The 19843-nt window shown below is 43.2% G+C and overlaps 1 protein-coding gene across 1 annotated transcript in view; it reads left to right on the top strand.

The window, feature by feature from the left end:
• The first annotated feature begins 7363 nt into the window (after nucleotides 1-7363).
• Nucleotides 7364-19843, top strand: part of LOC120049382 (membrane-associated guanylate kinase, WW and PDZ domain-containing protein 2-like) — a 75319-nt gene continuing 62839 nt past the window's right edge. The window contains exon 1 of the mRNA XM_038995652.1: nucleotides 7364-7715. Within this exon, the coding sequence (XP_038851580.1) occupies nucleotides 7418-7715 (298 nt within the window). The 5' untranslated portion in view covers nucleotides 7364-7417. The remainder of the gene's footprint in view (nucleotides 7716-19843) is intronic.

Raw genomic sequence — 19843 nt, 5'->3', positions numbered from 1 at the left:
GTGCCTCATCACAGGGTTATGCCAGGTCGAGATGAAACACCCACAGCCAACAGCTAAAGGTGGCTGCTGTAACAGGGCTAATCCTCCCATGTCTTTAGAATTACATCTGATAGAGGCAATGGGGAAATGTCAGGGTTAGAAGTTGCAGGCTTTACCTATGAGTCATGGATCACAGAGCGCCACAGAGAGATCCTATGTTGAAACTGTGTAATAAGTTTAACCTACATGCATTCTTCTAAAGGCCAAAAAAGAGGTTGCTATGCTTCAGATATGACCTTTGACACTGTTCATGTAGCGTTGTTTTAATTCATCTTCAGCAGCAGCTTTGGGTGGTAATAATATCAGTGAAAGGAGTATGGTCGGTGAGATGTCAGAAGAGCAGAAAGGTGTCACAGTTCGATCTGTCTCTACGTGTTTGTCAAACATGCTTTGTGACATGATGTTAAAGCCAGTTCCGGTTAAGTCCATCAAACCGTCGTGGTGGCGTTGACTGTGCAATAATGACAACGTTCCGCGTTGATGGATGAGGGGCCCTGGGACGTCAGTCCATGACAGATTACACCGTATGACTGGAACTTTCCCTCTCATCACACCATAGAATCAGCAGAGGACTACACAAGATACAGCAGTGGGAGGCTCTGTTTTCAGATGACCTGACCCGTGTGTGTAACTAAGAGTGGTTAAAAGCCTGGAGTGTTGGGAGAAGGAAGGGGAACTTATCTCTGAGCCGATAGGGAGGAGACACTTGTCCTCATTTATGTCCTGAAGCAGTCTGTGCTTCTCACTGGGACTCTCCAGAGTGACTGCCCCTCGCTATTGCTACGCTGTGATTCCGCCTCAATCACTCGCTGTAAAAGCTCTAAATATATCCTCCAGTCACCGCTAGCCCAGCGCTGGGGAATGAGGGAAGAGGAGAGGGGGGGGTGGAGGGAGGGAGGTCATCTGCCGTTCATTGTTTTAAAGAGGAGCAGCTTGTCAGAGCTGGTAGACTGATTCATGTCCTTGCCATACAACAAGTAGTGGTGTTTCTTATTCACACACTGAATACTGTGAGACAACTAAAAAATACATGGTAGTGTGGCAAGGGACTCCAATGAAGGAACAAAAGAGTTTATGAAGACCAGAGCTTCGTATATGAAGCAGTCACCAGTACATAATGTGGAACTCCTCAATCAGTTCATTTTTAGAGTCTGTGGAAATCAATCAAAACAGTGTTCTACTAGCTAGTTCCCCCATTGAAAGGTATGAATAATACCTTATCTGAGAGCATTGTGAGGCGGTGTTGTATCGACTGATTCATTGGTGAACTGAACATGCAGCTCAGTTTTTCAGGCCTCTTCCATTTCCCCCTCAGTAAACAGTAATACACTCATTGTGACATGTCCTTGATGCATTTCAAACACAAGGACTGGCTAATTGTCAACATGGCGAGAGATTTGAATCTCCTTCTCCCTTCTCTTTCACAGCCATTCTGTGCCCGAGGAAAACCAGAGGATGCGGCAGCTGTATCGGTTCGGCCACCCTACTTCTCTTGGCATATTCAATTCCTTTGGGCGCGCATAAGAGAGAGAAAACCCTTTATTAGGCAGCTAGCTAGGTCGAACAGATGGCGGCGCAAAAAAACACGTCAAATAAAGCAAACGCAGGATCGCAGAAGGCCCGTTTATTATCTCCTTGCCCTGCCGACGGCCTGGAACAAACAGGCCCCGTTCAATTAATCCATCGCTTTTTATATTGAGAGATGGAAACTCAAGCTGCCAAATCACCGTCAACAAGACTTACACACTTCGACAATGAGCATCACTGTAAGGGATAGCACAAAGCGGCCATTGTCCTCTCCAATCACACCTCTCTCTTTATGCTGTGTAGCAACACAATTGGAGCCATTAGCCTACATTGCTTTATTCCTGGACCAACTTTAATTGCCTTGAAATTACCCCTGTCATAATCATTACATTACGTAGCAGCGTAGCATACAGAGGTCCTGCAGGCAGCATCACCGTTAGAGCCAATTGGCAGCTCCCATCTGGAGCAGTGCATTATGGAAGAGTGGACAGTTCCCACAGCAGTCCTTCACAGCTCCAAAGCCCATTGTGCCAACTCCCATACCAGTATCACACCTGCTGTCCCTCCTACTGTGAACCACTCAGTTGACGAAACAGAGCGATGGGTATGTGCTTAAAAAGTTCCTGAAGATACTGCAAGGGCTATAATGTTTTCACATTCTGATATGGCTAATGCACAATCTTTCACACTTAAACATTAGCATACATGATTATCTATCCTACTCTGCCTTTCTAAGGTCTTCAAAAGCCAAGTTAACAAACAGATTACCGACCATTTCGAATCCCACCGTACCTTCTCCGCTATGCAATCTGGTTTCAGAGCTGGTCATGGGTGCACCACAGCCACGCTCAAGGTCCTAAACGATATCATAACCGCCATCGATAAGAGACATTACTGTGCAGCCGTATTCATCGACCTGGCCAAGGCTTTTGACTCTGTCAATCACCACATTCTTATCGGCAGACTCAACAGCCTTGGTTTCTCAAATGATTGCCTCGCCTGGTTCACCAACTACTTCTCTGATAGAGTTCAGTGTGTCAAATCGGAGGGCCTGTTGTCCGGACCTCTGGCAGTCTCTATGGGGGTGCCACAGGGTTCAATTCTCGGGCCGACTCTCTTCTCTGTATACATCAATGATGTCGCTCTTGCTGCTGGTGATTCTCTGATCCACCTCTATGCAGACGACACCATTCTGTATACATCTGGCCCTCCTTTGGACACTGTGTTAACTAACCTCCAGAGGAGCTTCAATGCCATACTACTCTCCTTCCATGGCCTCCAACTGCTCTTAAATGCAAGTAAAACTAAATGCATGCTCTTCAACCGATCGCTGCCTGCACCTGCCCGCCTGTCCAGCATCACTACTCTGGACGGTTCTGACTTAGAATATGTGGACAACTACAAATACCTAGGTGTCTGGTTAGACTGTAAACTCTCCTTCCAGACCCACATTAAGCATCTCCAATAGAAAATTAAATCTAGAATCGGCTTCCTATTTCGCAACAAAGCATCCTTCACTCATGCTGCCAAACATACCCTCGTAAAACTGACCATCCTACCGATCCTCGACTTCGGCGATGTCATTTACAAAATAGCCTCCAACACTCTACTCAACAAATTGGATGCAGTCTATCACAGTGCCATCCGTTTTGTCACCAAAGCCCCATATACTACCCACCACTGCGACCTGTACGCTCTCGTTGGCTGGCCCTCGCTTCATACTCGTCGCCAAACCCACTGGCTTCAGGTCATCTACAAGTCTCTGCTAGGTAAAGCCCCACCTTATCTCAGCTCACTGGTCACTATAGCAGCACCCACCCAAAGCACGCGCTCCAGCAGGTATATCTCACTGGTCACCCCCAAAGCCAATTCTTCCTTTGGCCGCCTTTCCTTCCAGTTCTCTGCTGCCAATGACTGGAACGAACTGCAAAAATCACTGAAGCTGGAGACTCATATCTCCCTCACTAGCTTTAAGCCCCAGCTGTCAGAGCAGCTCACAGATCACTGCACCTGTACGTAGCCCATCTGTAAATAGCCCATCCAACTACCTCATCCCCATACTGTATTTATTTATTTATCTTGCTCCTTTGCACCCCAATATCTCTACTTGCACATTCATATATATATATATATTTTTCCTGCACATCTATCATTCCAGTGTATAATTGCTATATTTTAATTACTTCACCACCATAGCTTATTTATTGCCTTACCTCCCTTATCCTACCTCATTTGCACATACTGTATATAGACTTTTTCTACTGTATTATTGATTGTATGTTTGTTAATTCTATGTGTAACGCTGTGTTGTTGTATGTGTCGAACTGCTTTGCTTTATCTTTGTCACGGCCGCCGAAAGAACTGGACCAAAGCGCAGCGTGGTGAGCGTATATATTCCTTTTATTAAGATGACGCCGACATAAACAATACAAAAACGACCGTGAAGCTTAAGGGCAATAGTGCCACAAGCAAAGACAACTTCCCACACAGAAAGGAGGGAAAAGGGCTACCTAAGTATGGTTCCCAATCAGAGACAACGATAGACAGCTGTCCCTGATTGAGAACCATACCCGGCCAAAACTAAGAAATACAAAAACATAGAAAATAGAACATAGAATGCCCACCCAAATCACACCCTGACCAAACCCAAAATAGAGACATAAAAAGCTCTCTAAGGTCAGGGCGTGACAATCTTGGCCAGGTCGCAGTTGCAAATGAGAACTTGTTCTCAACTAGCCTACCTGGTTAAATAAAGGTGAAATAAAAAAATACAAAATAAATCCACCAGTCCTGGATGTGCCATACCAGAGCACACCCTACATGTCACCCTGACTCAGTTTAATCACAGTCTGTTATTCTAGTCCCATTCATCTAACCCCTTGTGTAGACGATGGCCTGAACTCCTCCCCAGCATCAGTATTCTGCCACTCTCTGAGAATTCCTCTCCTTGGTCAAACACTTCTTCCACGGAATTCCAGCCTTCAAAATACTCCTCTTTTTCAGTTTGACCGGAGTCAGTGGTACTCCCACCTCTGGAATGCAGAGGGCCGCTTCTCTGGTTGCTTGGGAGGAGTCTATATCCACTGGCCATTGTTTCCATCACTTATCAAGGATACCAAAAGTGACTCTTAGAAAACATAATTATAATGGAGTTAGAGAAAGCTGTAGAAATCAAATCTCTATCTAAATGAATTTTTCTGTGCTACAAGGCATATTCAACTACTGAGTAAAAAGAACTAAAAGACCCTCCATAGGAAGGACTTGATAATTATGACATAATAATTGGGATATTCTGAATGAAGACGGAGTGGCATACTGCGTTGGCCTACTTATCATCAGAGAGATTGAGCCGCTTTGAGGGAGAAAGTTGAAAGAGGATTGCCCACAGAGTTGAAGATACTACACTGCTTATAGAACTAAAAACTGTATGTCTCCTGGGAGAAGGTGGTTCCTAAATGAAATACTTACGTTCCTGTTTGAAGATGGATTATACTGGGAGAAATAATAACTTTTAAACTAATTTGGCTCCCTTTTAGATTAATTTTAGAGGAATGGGAATATTGCTTCATTTGAAGGAAATCTCATTGGAAATCTGGGCAAAAAAGAGCAATAAATATTTAATTGTCTTGTGATTGTCAGGATGTGGAGAGACAGGAAGATATGACTGCACTTTTGGGCAAATCTATTTAAGTATACTAGACCACAGCATTTTAATTGTGCTCTTCTCTCTGTGTCTATTGAAGAGCATGTTGTCTTACTGAGCAGGGACATGAGGCTCTGTGGCCACTACAGGCCATGTACACCATCATCGGATTATCTCCTAATTCATCCAGATGTACACAGATTACACTTCGATCCACTTTCCTGTCATATTCACTCTAATCTACAATGGCCGTGGGATAGTCCTGTATAATCTGCATTATTTAATTACAGTTAATCTGTTCTCATTTGGAGAGAAATAGAAACCGAGGGTGGCAGCAGTCTCACTTAAAGGCTTCAGATTGTCTTTCATTTGTCTTTTCCCTGCATCAATGCTCAGGGTAAACAAAGGAATTCATGTATTCAAGAAAAAGAGTATCACAGAGACCCTAAATGATGATGATACACTTCCAGTGCCGGTGCATCAGATTCCAGTGCATGGATTCAGATTTTGATATCTGAATCCAGTATGTAAATGTATATAAATGTGTTCTGTCTTGCCAGATATCAACCCTAGCATATACAGTAACATTCAGGCCAAGGTGTGCTGTGAAGTGAGGGTTGTGTGTGGATATGTGGCAGGGACTTGTAGGCTAGCATCCTGGACTGCAATCAGAGACTGTTTGCATAAGTGTAAGGCCTGGGTGTCGGAGTGTGAAGTCAAAGCGCAGGAAACAGCAGGTGCAAATACAAATGTTCTTTAATGAACACGGACAAACTAGGCCACCCTACTAACACACTGGGTGTACTTCTTAACCAACCCCAGACACGGGGGGAAACGAACACAGTCCAGTAAATACGTAGCACAAAACCAACACCACTACTTACAAACAAACAATCCCGCACAAAGAAACGTGCGGGCCGGCTGACTAATAAGCCCAACTAATTAACCCTAATACAAAACAGGTGAACCCAATAAACACATAGGGAGGGGGAGAAAAGGATCAGTGGCAGCTAATAGGCCGGTGACAACGACCGCCGAACGCCACCCGAACGGGAAGGAGAGCCTGCCTCGGTCGAAGTCGTGACAATAAGAGTCACCTGACCATAATGCATGTTGAACTAGGGGAAACAAATCAAAGTAAACAAGTGAATAAAACTTTTACAAGCCAAAAACCTAAATAAACAGAGTGGAGCCTAGGGAAAAATCTGTCACAACAGTATTGAATATTGTATAAAACAAACTTTGTACTGTACGGTAGCTGTGTAGCCTACCCTTTAAATTGTAATATCAACTAAAAGGCCTCCACTCATTCAAACATTTATGGCCATACTAGAGGACTAGTCCCATGTGATTAGTTGACATACAGTAGGAGTGTCTGGCAGGAGGACCATTGTGCCACAATAAGTGTTTGCAATTACATTTTGTTTTATTCAAGCGCAAATAAATAGGTATTTACATAACAACTACGTTAGTGTCATTGCAGTGCAGGTCAATGTTGTTACAGCATACAATTTCAACTGTTCAACTTGTTAAACGTATACCAATGTAATTACCATGAAATACATACATATTGTGGAACTGAATAGCCTACAGTGATTTTTGGTTGTAGATATGATCGTGAATACACAAGTAGGCTATATGTAAGTGTAGCAGCATAAAATAGGTTTCAAAATCGAACACGAGAACAATGGACATACAGAAAATATCCGTTTTTATTTTTTAAATGCCACCTTCACTATAGGCAACTCTGCATCCTACAACTGTGGAATTTCGGCAACAAAGTATCCATGTCTATAAGAACTCGGAAAATGTGTCTGTGAAAGATGGAGGCGAGGCAGCTGCTTTCTGCTTCTTCCCAGTTCAGTCTGATCTGATGCGTGTGGCTATGCCAGTGGAAAATACCGTTAATTTCTCTCCTTAATTTTTTCCTTTCTGCGGGATGCTTCGGATTCGGGAGCCTTGCCTTCTCTCCTCCTACAGACATCACATCCGGGTCAGTTGGCTGCAACTGTGTGTATAGCGAGCTCAGTACAGCAACGCAGGCTGAGACAGCTGCTGTGTATCCTGTGCTGACATGGATACTACCACTGGCGTTTGTTGAAACTGTTCACCATAACATCAATCTGGGAAGCTAAAACCAGGGACGCCCGCGGACAGGACCGATCATTTATTGCATGGGTGCCCTCAAGGGATAGCCACTATTCAGCCATGTCCAAAAGCCTGAAGAAGAAAAACCACTGGACCAACAAAGTCTATGAGAGTGTCCTTTGCAGGAATAAGGAAGGGGAGCTTGGGTTCGAGTTGAAGGGAGGCGCGGAGAATGGACAGTTCCCTTATCTTGGGGAGGTTAGGCAAGGCAAGGTGGCCTGCCAGAGCGGCAGACTGTCCCAAGATGAACTACTCCTTGAGGTCAATGAAACGCCAGTGGCCGGACTAACCATCAGGGACGTACATGCAGTGGTCAGACACAGCAAAGACCCTGTCCGCCTTAAGTGTGTCAAACAAGGTGAGTGAACTGTTTGCGCGACTCTGTTATGCACTCTTTTGTCAGCTGTTGATACAAAAAATGCTTTGACACGTATTTCTATTGTTCCCCAAAAAATATTGAAATAATGAATCTTTTAAGTTGAAAGAAGACGCGGCTAGGGAGCGCAAACTTTTCTTTTTGCTTCCTGATCTATTGTGTTCAAAGGGCGGACGTGCAACAAAGTTACATTCAAATTATGGTTATTTTGTAGCACAGCTCCTTGAATTTCTCTATTATACAGTTCATGTTGCTAAGTAGCAGAATTGGTGTCATGACTGGAATGGGGGTGTGTTATGTTTGAGGAGGTGTAATCGGATTCAGTTTGCATATCCCGGAGGCCGTCGGCAGCTATCGATGATCTTGTAAAATATGCTGTACATTTTTAATGGTTTGTACATTTTCTGCATTGAGTCATGTTTTGGGATTTATGTCGTTGGCCCGGCTGTCAGACAGGGTGGAATGTTACTCTGGAATGTTATTGTCAGGCGTGTGGGTGTGGCATTTTGCATAATGATTTAGTAATGTGAGTTCTGATGTTGGCACATTTAAATGTTATAATTTATTTTCAGGGACATATATTCTACTACATAAGTATCACATTTCTTTAATTAATTTAGCGGGAAAAGGTACTGAAGTTTGAGAAATAAGTCACCCATGCCATGGGCGAATTTTTGTAATTTTTATGGATACAGTATTCAGTTATGCATTCCGCGAGTAATTGCTTCACGTGCTGATTGGGTTACATTAGATGCCCATGTGCCCATGCAGGCTCGCGCCTGAAGTCAGAAGAAGGCTTCAAGGTTTGGAAACATAGTGACATGAAATATGTATCCCTTATTGTTGTGAGATTCTTCAACTCTAGATGGTTTGTTTGGAGTTACAATGTGTAGACTACTCGTCCATGTATTATTTGTAAACCATATCAGGAGACAAGGCTATTGAACAATAACATTCATTGATTAGCCTTGTATTGTTTTGGGCACCTTAAGGTCAACAGTCTTCTGGAAGGGACTCTTATAGAAAACATACATGCTCAGTATGCATGGAGAATATAGCCTATGGGAGTTCCTTTGTGGGGGAAACTGGACTCATTATGGTTGTAGTGAAGGTGACAGCTATGAACCGTTGTTTGTGATCAAATGTTTTTTTATTTAATAATCATTTTCAACAAACATGAAGACATGCATACAAAATGAAGTTTCACCTCCCACCCCATCCCAATCCCACCTCACCCGAGAACCTAAGGGATCAAATGAAATGAACATACAGTACATGGATCAAAAAAGAAACAAAAGAAGCTCAAAGCAACACAAAGTGTTTCAGCTGCAAGACGCCGTTGGTTCAAAGTGTCTTCTTTAGCTCCATGAATGTGAGCAGTAGACAGCTCCATATAAATAACATGCTGCTATGAACCTTTCAATTGCATAGGCTATGGGGTTTTACTGAATATAGGCCTACTTTCTGATTGTGGGCAGCTTTAAACACACACAGTAGTTATGATAGAGAGCCTATAGAGATATAACACTTGCAGGAAAACCTATATTTCCATTGTACATAGTGACTATCCTATGCCCTTCCCTACAGATTTTTTTCATCTCCTCTGAGATAATAACATGGGATGTTTTGCATTTCAGGCTGGGTGAGAGATCTGTCGTCTATCCTCTTTGGGGTAAAAAAATAAGCAAAACCCTGTAAGGAGCTTTGGATCAATGTCTTTGGCTGTGTGCTTTGTGTGATTGGGAGGCCGTTCCACGTCATACCCAGGGGATTATCTCAAATGAAAGATATATGAACCTAATTTTCACACTTCCTCTGTTAGACACGTCCCCATCGGATTGCTCAAGCTGTGGAAGTTTTGTCATGGCTTTGTTTGGATCACTTTAATTACTCTCTCTTGATATAGTTGTTTATCAAGCAGGTCTTGCTTGTGCCAAAGTTTTTATATTTTAATTACAGATGTGGACATACTTTGATTGGACAGTAATATGCTCCTTTTTAAATTATCCCATACTAATGAGTTTAATTCAATTGCTTTTGTATCTTTCAGTGAAGATGATTCAGATGGCTCAGATCTGTTCCATTTAGAAGCTCTTTGTATCTTTCAGTGAAGATTATTCAGATGGCTCAGATCTGTTCCATTTAGAAGCTCTTTGTATCTTTCAGTGAAGATGATTCAGATGGCTCAGATCTGTTCCATTTAGAAGCTCTTTGTATCTTTCAGTGAAGGTGATTCAGATGGCTCAGATCTGTTCCATTTAGAAGCTCTTTGTATCTTTCAGTGAAGATGATTGATGGCTCAGATCTGTTCCATTTAGAAGCTCTTTGTATTTTTCAGTGAAGATGATTCAGATGGCTCAGATCTGTTCCATTTAGAAGCTCTTTGTATCTTTCAGTGAAGATGATTCAGATGGCTCAGATCTGTTCCATTTAGAAGCTCTTTGTATCTTTCAGTGAAGATGATTCAGATGGCTCAGATCTGTTCCATTTAGAAGCTCTTTGTATCTTTCAGTGAAGATGATTCAGATGGCTCAGATCTGTTCCATTTAGAAGCTCTTGGTATCTTTCAGTGAAGATGATTCAGATGGCTCAGATCTGTTCCATTTAGATCTTTCCAGTCCAAAGAGCTTTGGTATGCCAGAGAGACGGTGCGTGTCAGGTCTGATATGACATGATATGGAGATTCCCCATGCAGATTGGCAGGGTAGACAGTTTATCCCGACTGCTACTGTCTTGCCCATTCAGAATAGATTACACAGTAATATATACAGCACAGTGGCACAAGTCGGATAGTGACCTTGAATGTTTTGATGCCACATGCCAGTCCTCTTATCAAGAGAACTGGGGACGCCGCTGAACGTAGCCAAAGTGCTCATCATTCTCAGCCATGACAGGGTTATAAGCAAAGATACATTTCTCCTAGTCCTATTTTAGCACAATAAACCAATGGCTTGCCTGTCCTAGATAGCTCAAGGAAGCCAAAGTGTCACTCTTCCTCTTCTTCTACCTTCCAGTTGAAGGGCAGTATCGCTGACAAGTTTACACGCTTGGTTAACCTCCAATGGTTGATCAGGGTGTTTTAAATAATAGATCTCATGTTGAACGGTGTGATGCTTCAATAAGGTCATAACTTGAACACATCCTCCCCCTCAGACTATTGCTTGACACATTCCTTCCTCCTTCATTCTGGTCTTTGATGCCATTGAATAGTTCTAGATCCTAGTTTAATGGGTTTACAGCCCTGCATCTCTGTTTTGCAGTTATGTGATTAGCCGTGCTGGAGCGCTCAATTTCCGTTGCGCTTTAACCCTTGTGTGGTGTTCATGTTTTTGTTATTCACCCAATGTTCGCGGGTCTGGTGGACTCTGGCTATTCTGGTTGCAGCCAGTTTGCGCTGTTCTGTGAAGGGAGTAGTACACAGTGTTATACGAGATCTTCAGTTTCTTGGCAATTTCTCGCATGGAATAGCCTTCACTTCTCAGAACAAGAATAGACTGACTAGTTTCAGAAGAAAGTTCTATGTTTCTGGCCATTTTGAGCCTGTAATCAAACCCACAAATGCTGATGCTCCAGATACTCAACTAGTCTAAAGAAGACCAGTTTTATTGCTGCTTTAATCAGCACAACAGTTTTCAGCTTTGCTAACATAATTGCAAAAGGATTAGCTAACACAATGTGCCATTGGAACACAGGAGTGATGGTTGTTGATAATGGGCCTCTGTAGATATTCCATAAAAACATCTGCTGTTTCCAGCTACAATAGTCATTTACAACATTAACAATGTCTACACTGTAGTTGTGATCAATTTGGTGTGACTTTGTGCTTTTCTTCCAAAAACAAGGACATTTCTACGTGACCCCAAACCTTTGAACGGTAGTGTAGTTACAGCAGGCCAAGGTAGGAGAGTCAGACACACACACACACAACATCATCACTCACACTTACTTCCGGTATTGGAGTTGTTCGTTTTTTGGGTCGGGCGGATGGGGCACCAGCATCTTCCTCCTGAATCCTCCTCACGATGGCTGCAGAAGCTGGGGTTCTTGGGATATGTTGCCTCCTCTGGATTTGAGGTCTTACCAATGCCTTGCACAGCTCCTCGAGAAAGAACCGTCTCCTCTGGAGCTTCCCTCTGTTCCAATCTGGGTTCAACACCATCCAGTTGACAAATGCGCTATATGCCGAGATGTCCAAGTTGTTGAAGAATATCACAAGTGGCCAGCGTAGGGTTCTTCTTTTGCAGCTGTAGCCAGTCACCAGCTTGTCTAAATTGTCCACCCTTCCTTTTGTGGCATTGTCATCCATTACGATTTCTTGTTTTTGATGTTCCTGGCCACAGATTCTTCCATTCCTATGCAGCGTACTCATGAGTACCACATTTTTGCCTTTCTTTGGCACGTAAGACACTAGGGACATGTCGGCTGTGAACACGAACCTCGAGGAATGGATATGCCTGTTCCGTGTATTCAACAGCTGAGGTGGGAGCTCTGGCTTGTTTTTTCGTACTGTTCCAACCATCGTCAGCTTCCTCTTGAGGAGCTCCTGTCCCAGCTTGAGCGAAGTAAAAAATAAGTGACGTTGTGGCCACGGAGTCCCTGTGTCACGTCCAGGACAACCCACACCCCTTGGTTCTTCTCAGGGGCTTCTCCATCTGGCTTCCCTGTATGCACTTGCATATTCCACGCATATGATGAAGCAGCATCACAGGCAGCCCAGATCTTGATTCCATATTTTGCAGGTTTAAACAGTAGGTACTGCCTGAAGGGGCAGCGGCCCCTAAATGGCATAAGCTGCTCATCAACAGTAACGTTGGGCCCAGGGTTGTAAAACAGGGGAAGGCGGTCCACTCACTTGTCCCACACTGACCTGATTACAGCTAACGTGTCTCTCTGCCAACAAGCTGGTCTGGTGTCTCGGTTATCGAAGCGGATAATCCTGGAAATAATGTGGAAGTTTTCCAGAGACATTGTTCCACACACACACACACACACACACACACACACACACACACACTGCAACTAAATGTGAGAATCGGAGGTCTTCATTGGTCCTCTAGGAGAGGATTAGATGAGATTGCCAGCAGCAATCAACTCTGTGCTCAGGATGTATTTAGAATATCTCAACCACAGCTGATTGGGACATTACCCAAGATAGGACCCAACATAGGACAGTTACACCCTGAAATTGAATGGATAGACTCAGACAACTGCGGTCTAATGAATCTTCACTATGCGAAGGACACAAAAGAGGTATGACTGGCAGGCAGCAGAACCAGCTCTGTATTCTGGTATAGCCTCAGTCAGTGGACAGACACTAGCGGTGTACTCTTATGTAAAGGTGATTGTGTGTTTGTCACTAAACCCATCAACTCCTGCTCTGTATTCTGGTATAGCCTCAGTCAGTGGACAGACACTAGCGGTGTACTCTTATGTAAAGGTGATTGTGTGTTTGTCACTAAACCCATCAACTCCTGCTCTGTTTTCTGGTATAGCCTCAGTCAGTGGACTGACACTAGCGGTGTACTCTTATGTAAAGGTGATTGTGTGTTTGTCACTAAACCCATCAACTCCTGCTCTGTTTTCTGGTATAGCCTCAGTCAGTGGACTGACACTAGCGGTGTACTCTTATGTAAAGGTGATTGTGTGTTTGTCACTAAACCCATCAACTCCTGCTCTGTTTTCTGGTATAGCCTCAGTCAGTGGACTGACACTAGCGGTGTACTCTTATGTAAAGGTGATTGTGTGTTTGTCACTAAACCCATCAACTCCTGCTCTGTTTTCCAGAGGCTAAGCTATGGTTCTGCAAACCAGTCTGCTTTCCCTCACAGCCAGGCTCTGCTTCTCAGCCAGTCTTAGTCAGAGAGTGGGTACGGAAGTGGGACTGTATGGCACCATAGTGAGACACCAGTTTCTCGTGACAGACGAAACATTGAGTAGCTGGCCAGGCCAGCGTGAACATGAGATTTGGTTCTGAGACTAGTGAGAGACTGGCTGAGTGCCCAAGATGCAGACTTGGCCTCCCAGAGAGGTGGTGGCGCAGGTATGAGGAGCCATTTCCAGGTCAGCTCGAGGCGTTAGTGGTCCTCATCCATGGCCCACTAGACACCCTGGCTAGAAAAATGAGTTAAGTCTGAGTGGCATGGGCTCTAGACTCTGTGGACTCCTGGAGCGTTGGTACTCTGCACAGCAACAGGCAACCATGTCCATGACTACCCTCCGAGCAAGGAGAAGGCATCTATAAACTTTGCTGGCTTCATTTTAAAACCACTCTGTCTTTTTCTCCTCGAGCGCGCCGACCAGTCAAGAGCATGTTATCTGAAGGAGAGAGGAGGATAGGGAGGAGGACCTGACTCAGCAACACCCTCTCCAGCATGCGCACCCCACACAGGGGGGTACATTTTTCCCTCACTAGTAACAACATCCACAGACAGGAATGCACAGCCTGTCTGAGCTCCAGGACGTTGAATTGTGTTGCAGCTCAGCCTGTCTGTTAAGCACTCATATGTTGCACAGTTGGTCAGAATTACTGGTATAATCACTTTGGATACAGTTGAAGTCGGAAGTTTACATACACTTAGGTTGGAGTCATTAAAACTCATTTTTAAACCACTCCACAAATGTCTTGTTAACAAACTATATTTTTGGCAAGTCGGTTGGGACATCTACTTTGTGCATGACACAAGTAATTTTTCCAACAATTGTTTACAGACAGATTATTTCACTTATAATTCACTGTATCACAATTCCTGTGGGTCAGAAGTTAACATACACTAAGTTGACTGAGCCTTTAAACAGCTTAGAAAATTCCAGAAAATTATGTCATGGCTTTAGAGGTTTCTGATAGGCTAATTGACATAATTTGAGTCAATTGGAGGTGTACCTGTGCATGTATTTCAAGGCCTACCTTCAAACTCAGTGCCTCTTTGCTTGACATCATGGGAAAATCAAAAGAAACCAGCCAAAATCTCAGAAAACAAATTATAGACCTCCACAAGTCTGGTTCATCCTTGGGAGCAATTTCCAAACGCCTGAAGGTACCACGTTCATCTGTACAAACGATAGTACGCAAGTGTAAACACCATGGGACCACGCAGCTGTCATACCGCTCAGGAAGGAGACGCGTTCTGTCTCCTAGAGATGAATGTACTTTGGTGCGAAAAGTACACATCAATCCCAGAACAACAGCAAAGGACCTTGTGAAGATGCTGGAGGAAACCGGTACAAAAGTATCTATATCCACAGTAAAACGAGTCCTATATTGACATAACCTGAAAGGCCGCTCAGCAAGGAAGAAGCCACCACTCCAAAACCGCCATAAAAAATGCCAGACTACAGTTTGCAACTGCACATGGGGACAAAGATTGTACTTTTCTGGTCTGATGAAACAAAAACAGAACTGTTTGGCCATAATGACCATCGTTATGTTTGGAGGAAAAAGGGGGAGGCTTGCAAGCCGAAGTACACCATCCCAACCGTGAAGCACGGGGGTGGCAGCATCATGTTGTAGGAGTGCTTTGCTGCAGGAGGGACTGGTGCACTTCACAAAATAGATGGCATTATGTGGATATATTGAAGCAACAACTCAAGACATCAGTCAGGAAGTTAAAGCTTGGTCACGAATGGGTCTTCCAAATAGACAATGACCCCAAGCATACTTCCAAAGTTGTGGCAAAATGGCTTAAGGACAACAAAGTCAAGGTATTGGAGTGGCCATCACAAAGCCCTGACCTCAAGCCTATAGAAAATGTGTGGGCAGAACTGAAAAAGCGTGTGTGAGCAAGGAGGCTTACAAACCTGACTCAGTTACACCAGCTCTGTCAGGAGGAATGGGCCAAAATTCACCCAACTTATTGTGGGAAGTTTGTGGAAGGCTACCCAAAACGTTTGACCCAAGTTAAACAATTTAAAGGCAATGCTACCAAGTACTAATACTAACAGGCCCCCATTAACATCGACGGGGTGTAGTGGAGCGGGTCGAGAGTTTCAAGTTACGTGGTGTCCACATCACCAACAAACTATCATGGTCCAAACATACCAAGACAGTCGTGAAGAGGGCACCACAAAACCTTTTCCCCCTCAGGAGACTGAAAAGATTTGGCATGGGTCCCCAGATCCTCAAAAGGTTCTACAGCTGCACCATCAAGAGCGTCCTGACCGGTTGCATCACCACCTGATATGGCAACTGCTCGTCATCTGACCGTAAGGCGCTACAGAGGGTAGTGCGTACAGCCCAGTACATCACTGGGGCCAAGCTTCCTGCCATCCAGGACTTATACAATAGTCGGTGTCAGAGGAAGGCTCATAGAATTGTCAGAGACTCCAGTCACCCAAGTTATAGACTGTTTTCCTTGCTACCGCACGGCAAGCAGTACCGGAGCGCCAAGTTTAGGACCAAAATGCTCCTCAACAGCTTCTACCCCCAAGCAATAAGACTGCTGAACAATTTAAAAAACCCACTGGACAATTTACATTAACCCCCCCCCTCCCTTTTGTACACTGCTGCTACTTGCTGTTTATTATCTATGCATAGTCACTTCACCCCCACCTACATGTACAAATTACCTAAACTAACCTGTACCCCTGCACACTGACTAGGTACCGGAGTCCCCTGAATATAGCCTCGTTGTTCTTATTGTGTTACTTTTTATTGTTACTTTTTATTTTAGCCTACTTGGTAAATATTTTCTTAACTCTTCTTGAACTGCACTGTTGGTTAAGGGCTTGTAAGTAAGCATTTCACGGTAAAGTCTACACTTGTTGTATTCGGCGTATGTGACAAATAAAGTTTGATTTGATGTCTAGGGTACCATGTTGTCCATTCGGTCACTCTGGAACCAGACCAATTCATCATCACTATGTCAGTTCACCTCTGAGAGTGTGTAAGTAGCACACAGACACACACACACACACACACTACCTGCCGTTGGGACTATTCTGCTGCTGTTTCTCTTCAGTCATGCGTCCTAACGTGCCCTGTGTGCGCTCACTCACAAACCCCTTAGGTTGTCAGCATACCTGTGAAGCAGCGAGGCTGGATAGAGGTGGAGACATCCTGCTACTGTGTGCTGTTTTTACACTGTCTGACTCCCAGCCTGACCTCTGGGGACAGCTAGGTAGTGATACATCAGACCAGACACTCCCACAGCACAGCAGACCTGTCTGTCTTATTCATCCTATCGAGCTGGCCAACTCTCTCCATCAACCTCCACTCAAGGGGGTTCCATGAACTGTATGGAGGAGCTCCACTGCGTTCTCTTCACCGGGGACTGGTGTCCATGATATTGTGGGGAGTTTTTCTGTTGTGTATCTTGTGAATACAAAAGTTGGGTCTGTGTTAGATGTTTCACCAGAGATGGTAGAAATCAGCTTTGAGATGTCTGCGTTAAAAGACAGTATTATCATGTCGTCTGTGTCACAGCATTGGAGACTATAGTGAAGTAGCCTGTAGTAAAAGAGCAAAATACTCTGCAAGACACTGCAGTTAGTAGCAGTTTGAAAGTATCTCTCTGACTGCCAAGAGACATAACATATAACCTAACCTAAGCATGTACTTCATCCAGACAGACCTAGATGATAAATAACTTTTCTATTATTTCTTTATTTTCTTTCTCTCTGCATTGTTGGGAAGGGCCTGTAAGTAAGTGTTTCACTGTTAGTCTTCAACTGTTATTTATGAAGCATCTGACGAATAGCATTTGATTTGATTTCAATAAAATGCATCTGTACCTACAGTATTTACCGGTACTAGATATTTGGCATTTGACACAGATACTGCTGCAAGCCAGATTCAATCTATCTGTTCTCCACACATAGTGGCTGACCAGCGTCCATTACCAAGGAAGCTAAGCAGAGACACCGGATGTCATTATCATACTCTATTTGACATAACCACCCTCTGTGAAGTGTCTCTATGAGATGTTTTTACATTTTATTTTGAATCCACTCAGATGCTAAAGGAAATGGGCTTTTTAAAGCTCCACAGAGAACAAACCAGAATGTGTTGTTACCAGTGCTATCATGAAACCACTTATCTGTACTTGTGTGATATATTATATTAGGGTCATCCCTGGTTCGCCTATAGCTTATTGGATTTCAGCTGAAGTTATTTATTTTGAATCTCTGGGCTTCTGTCAGATGTGTAGGTTTAGATACACGTAGATCTATAAGTGAATGATTGAAATGATACGGCATGGTGTATTATATTCAGGAAGTATGTTTTCCAGAGGGTCCAACATATGCTGTATATGCTCACATTAATCCCTGGTATTACAATCTCAAGATATACATTGTGGCAATTTGGATGTATTGGATTGTTAATGCCATAGAATGTCACACTCAAATACTATTTACTCATTCATGATTACAATGATGCACACACACACACACACATGCTACATGTTCATGTTTTTAAATGTATGTAAATTGTAAAGTCTTTTGTCTGTAATGTCTTTTTCGTTACATGTCAGACCCCAGTAAGACTAGCTGTCCCCATTGGCTAATAGGGGATCCTAATAAATCAAATCAAATGGACACACTTTAAGCAATAACTCTTATATCAGATATGAGCGCTCACAATCACATCCGGACAAACATTTATACTACATTCAAAGCAAACCATTTATATCCAAACCACAACTGAAACCGCAAGCCATCTCTGTTTCACAGTTGAAGGGGATATTTTAAAACTCTCTCTAAGTAGTGAATATGGGATCAGACTCTGATGATGTTTGAAAGACAGAGTATAATTGACATACACTGAGTGTACAAAAAATTAAGAACATCTTCCTAATATTGAGTTGAATCCCTTTTTTGCCCTCAGAACAGCCTCAATTCGTCGGGCATGGACTCTAAAAGTGTCGAAAGCATTCCACAGGGATGCTGGCCATTGTTGACTCCAATGTTTCCCATAGTTGTGTCAAGTTGGCTGGATGTCCTTTGGGTGATGTACCATTCTTGATACACATTGGAAACTGTTGAGCGTGACAAATCCAGCAGCGTTGCAGTTTCTGACACACTCATGCCGGTGCACCTGGCACCTACTACCATACCCCGTTCAAAGACACTTAAATATTTTGTCTTGCCCATTCACCCTCTGAATGGCACACATACACAATCTGTGTCTCAGTTGTCTCAAGGCTTAAAAATCCTTCTTTAACCTGTCTCCTCCCCTTCATCTACACTGATTGAAGTGGATTTAACAAGGGACATCAATAAGGGATAATAGCTTTCACCTGGTCAGGCTGTGTCATGGCAAGAGCAGGTGTTCATAATGTTTTGTACACTCAGTGTATATCATTATCCAATCAGAAGTCTCTTGAAGTGTAGATCCAAAGCCGACCCAGACAGTAGTGCTGAGCGATAAACCAACATTTTTGTTATTTTTGGTTTTTAAACAAGTTATTGACCGACATCGGTTTAATTATTTGAATTCCATTTCATTCGTTTTTTTTCTGTGATCTCAATGCAGTTTCTGTAGACATAAATCAGATGAAGCTTGAACTGTGCGATGTAGTAGGGAGTTGTAGTTTCCAATAGGCCAATATTCTACATAGTTTAGCACAGAAAACGTGGTAATTAACTACAACTACCATAATCCATTGCGAGCCCGCTTAAACTTGTCCAGTCTGTGCGGAGCAGACACGGAGACTGAGAGAAGAGAGAATTTGCGATCGAGAGGGCTAGAAACCAGTTGCTTTGGGAGCCTGAAAATACATGATCTAAGTGATTGATAGTTGGTATTCAGCAGTCATAAAAGTATGCCTTATTTACTTTGAAGAACTACTAAAATAGTGATTTTGTCAGACAGCATAGGCAGCAGCCCCATAGAGATGAGATGATGACTTGGAATGAAATAATAAAGTCATCATATATTTTATTAAAGTAAAGTAATGTGAATAAATGATGGTTAATAAGTGATAAGAAGAAATGAACAGTCACTACCATCATGGGACTTGTATTGTTTTATTCTGTGTTGTTACAGCCTTCAACCAACATAATGCATAGTGCATTTCATTTAAAAAAAGAAATAAATGAAATCAAAAGTCGTGATTCTTTTTTTTATCATCGTACCAAAGCCGAATTGATCTCAAAATGCACTAATCGCTCAGCTT

The sequence above is a fragment of the Salvelinus namaycush genome, chromosome 6, assembly GCF_016432855.1.
Source record: "Salvelinus namaycush isolate Seneca chromosome 6, SaNama_1.0, whole genome shotgun sequence".
Taxonomy (NCBI): domain Eukaryota; kingdom Metazoa; phylum Chordata; class Actinopteri; order Salmoniformes; family Salmonidae; genus Salvelinus; species Salvelinus namaycush.
The sequence above is the reverse complement of the archived record's forward strand: the minus strand, read 5'-3'. Positions and strand labels throughout refer to the sequence as shown.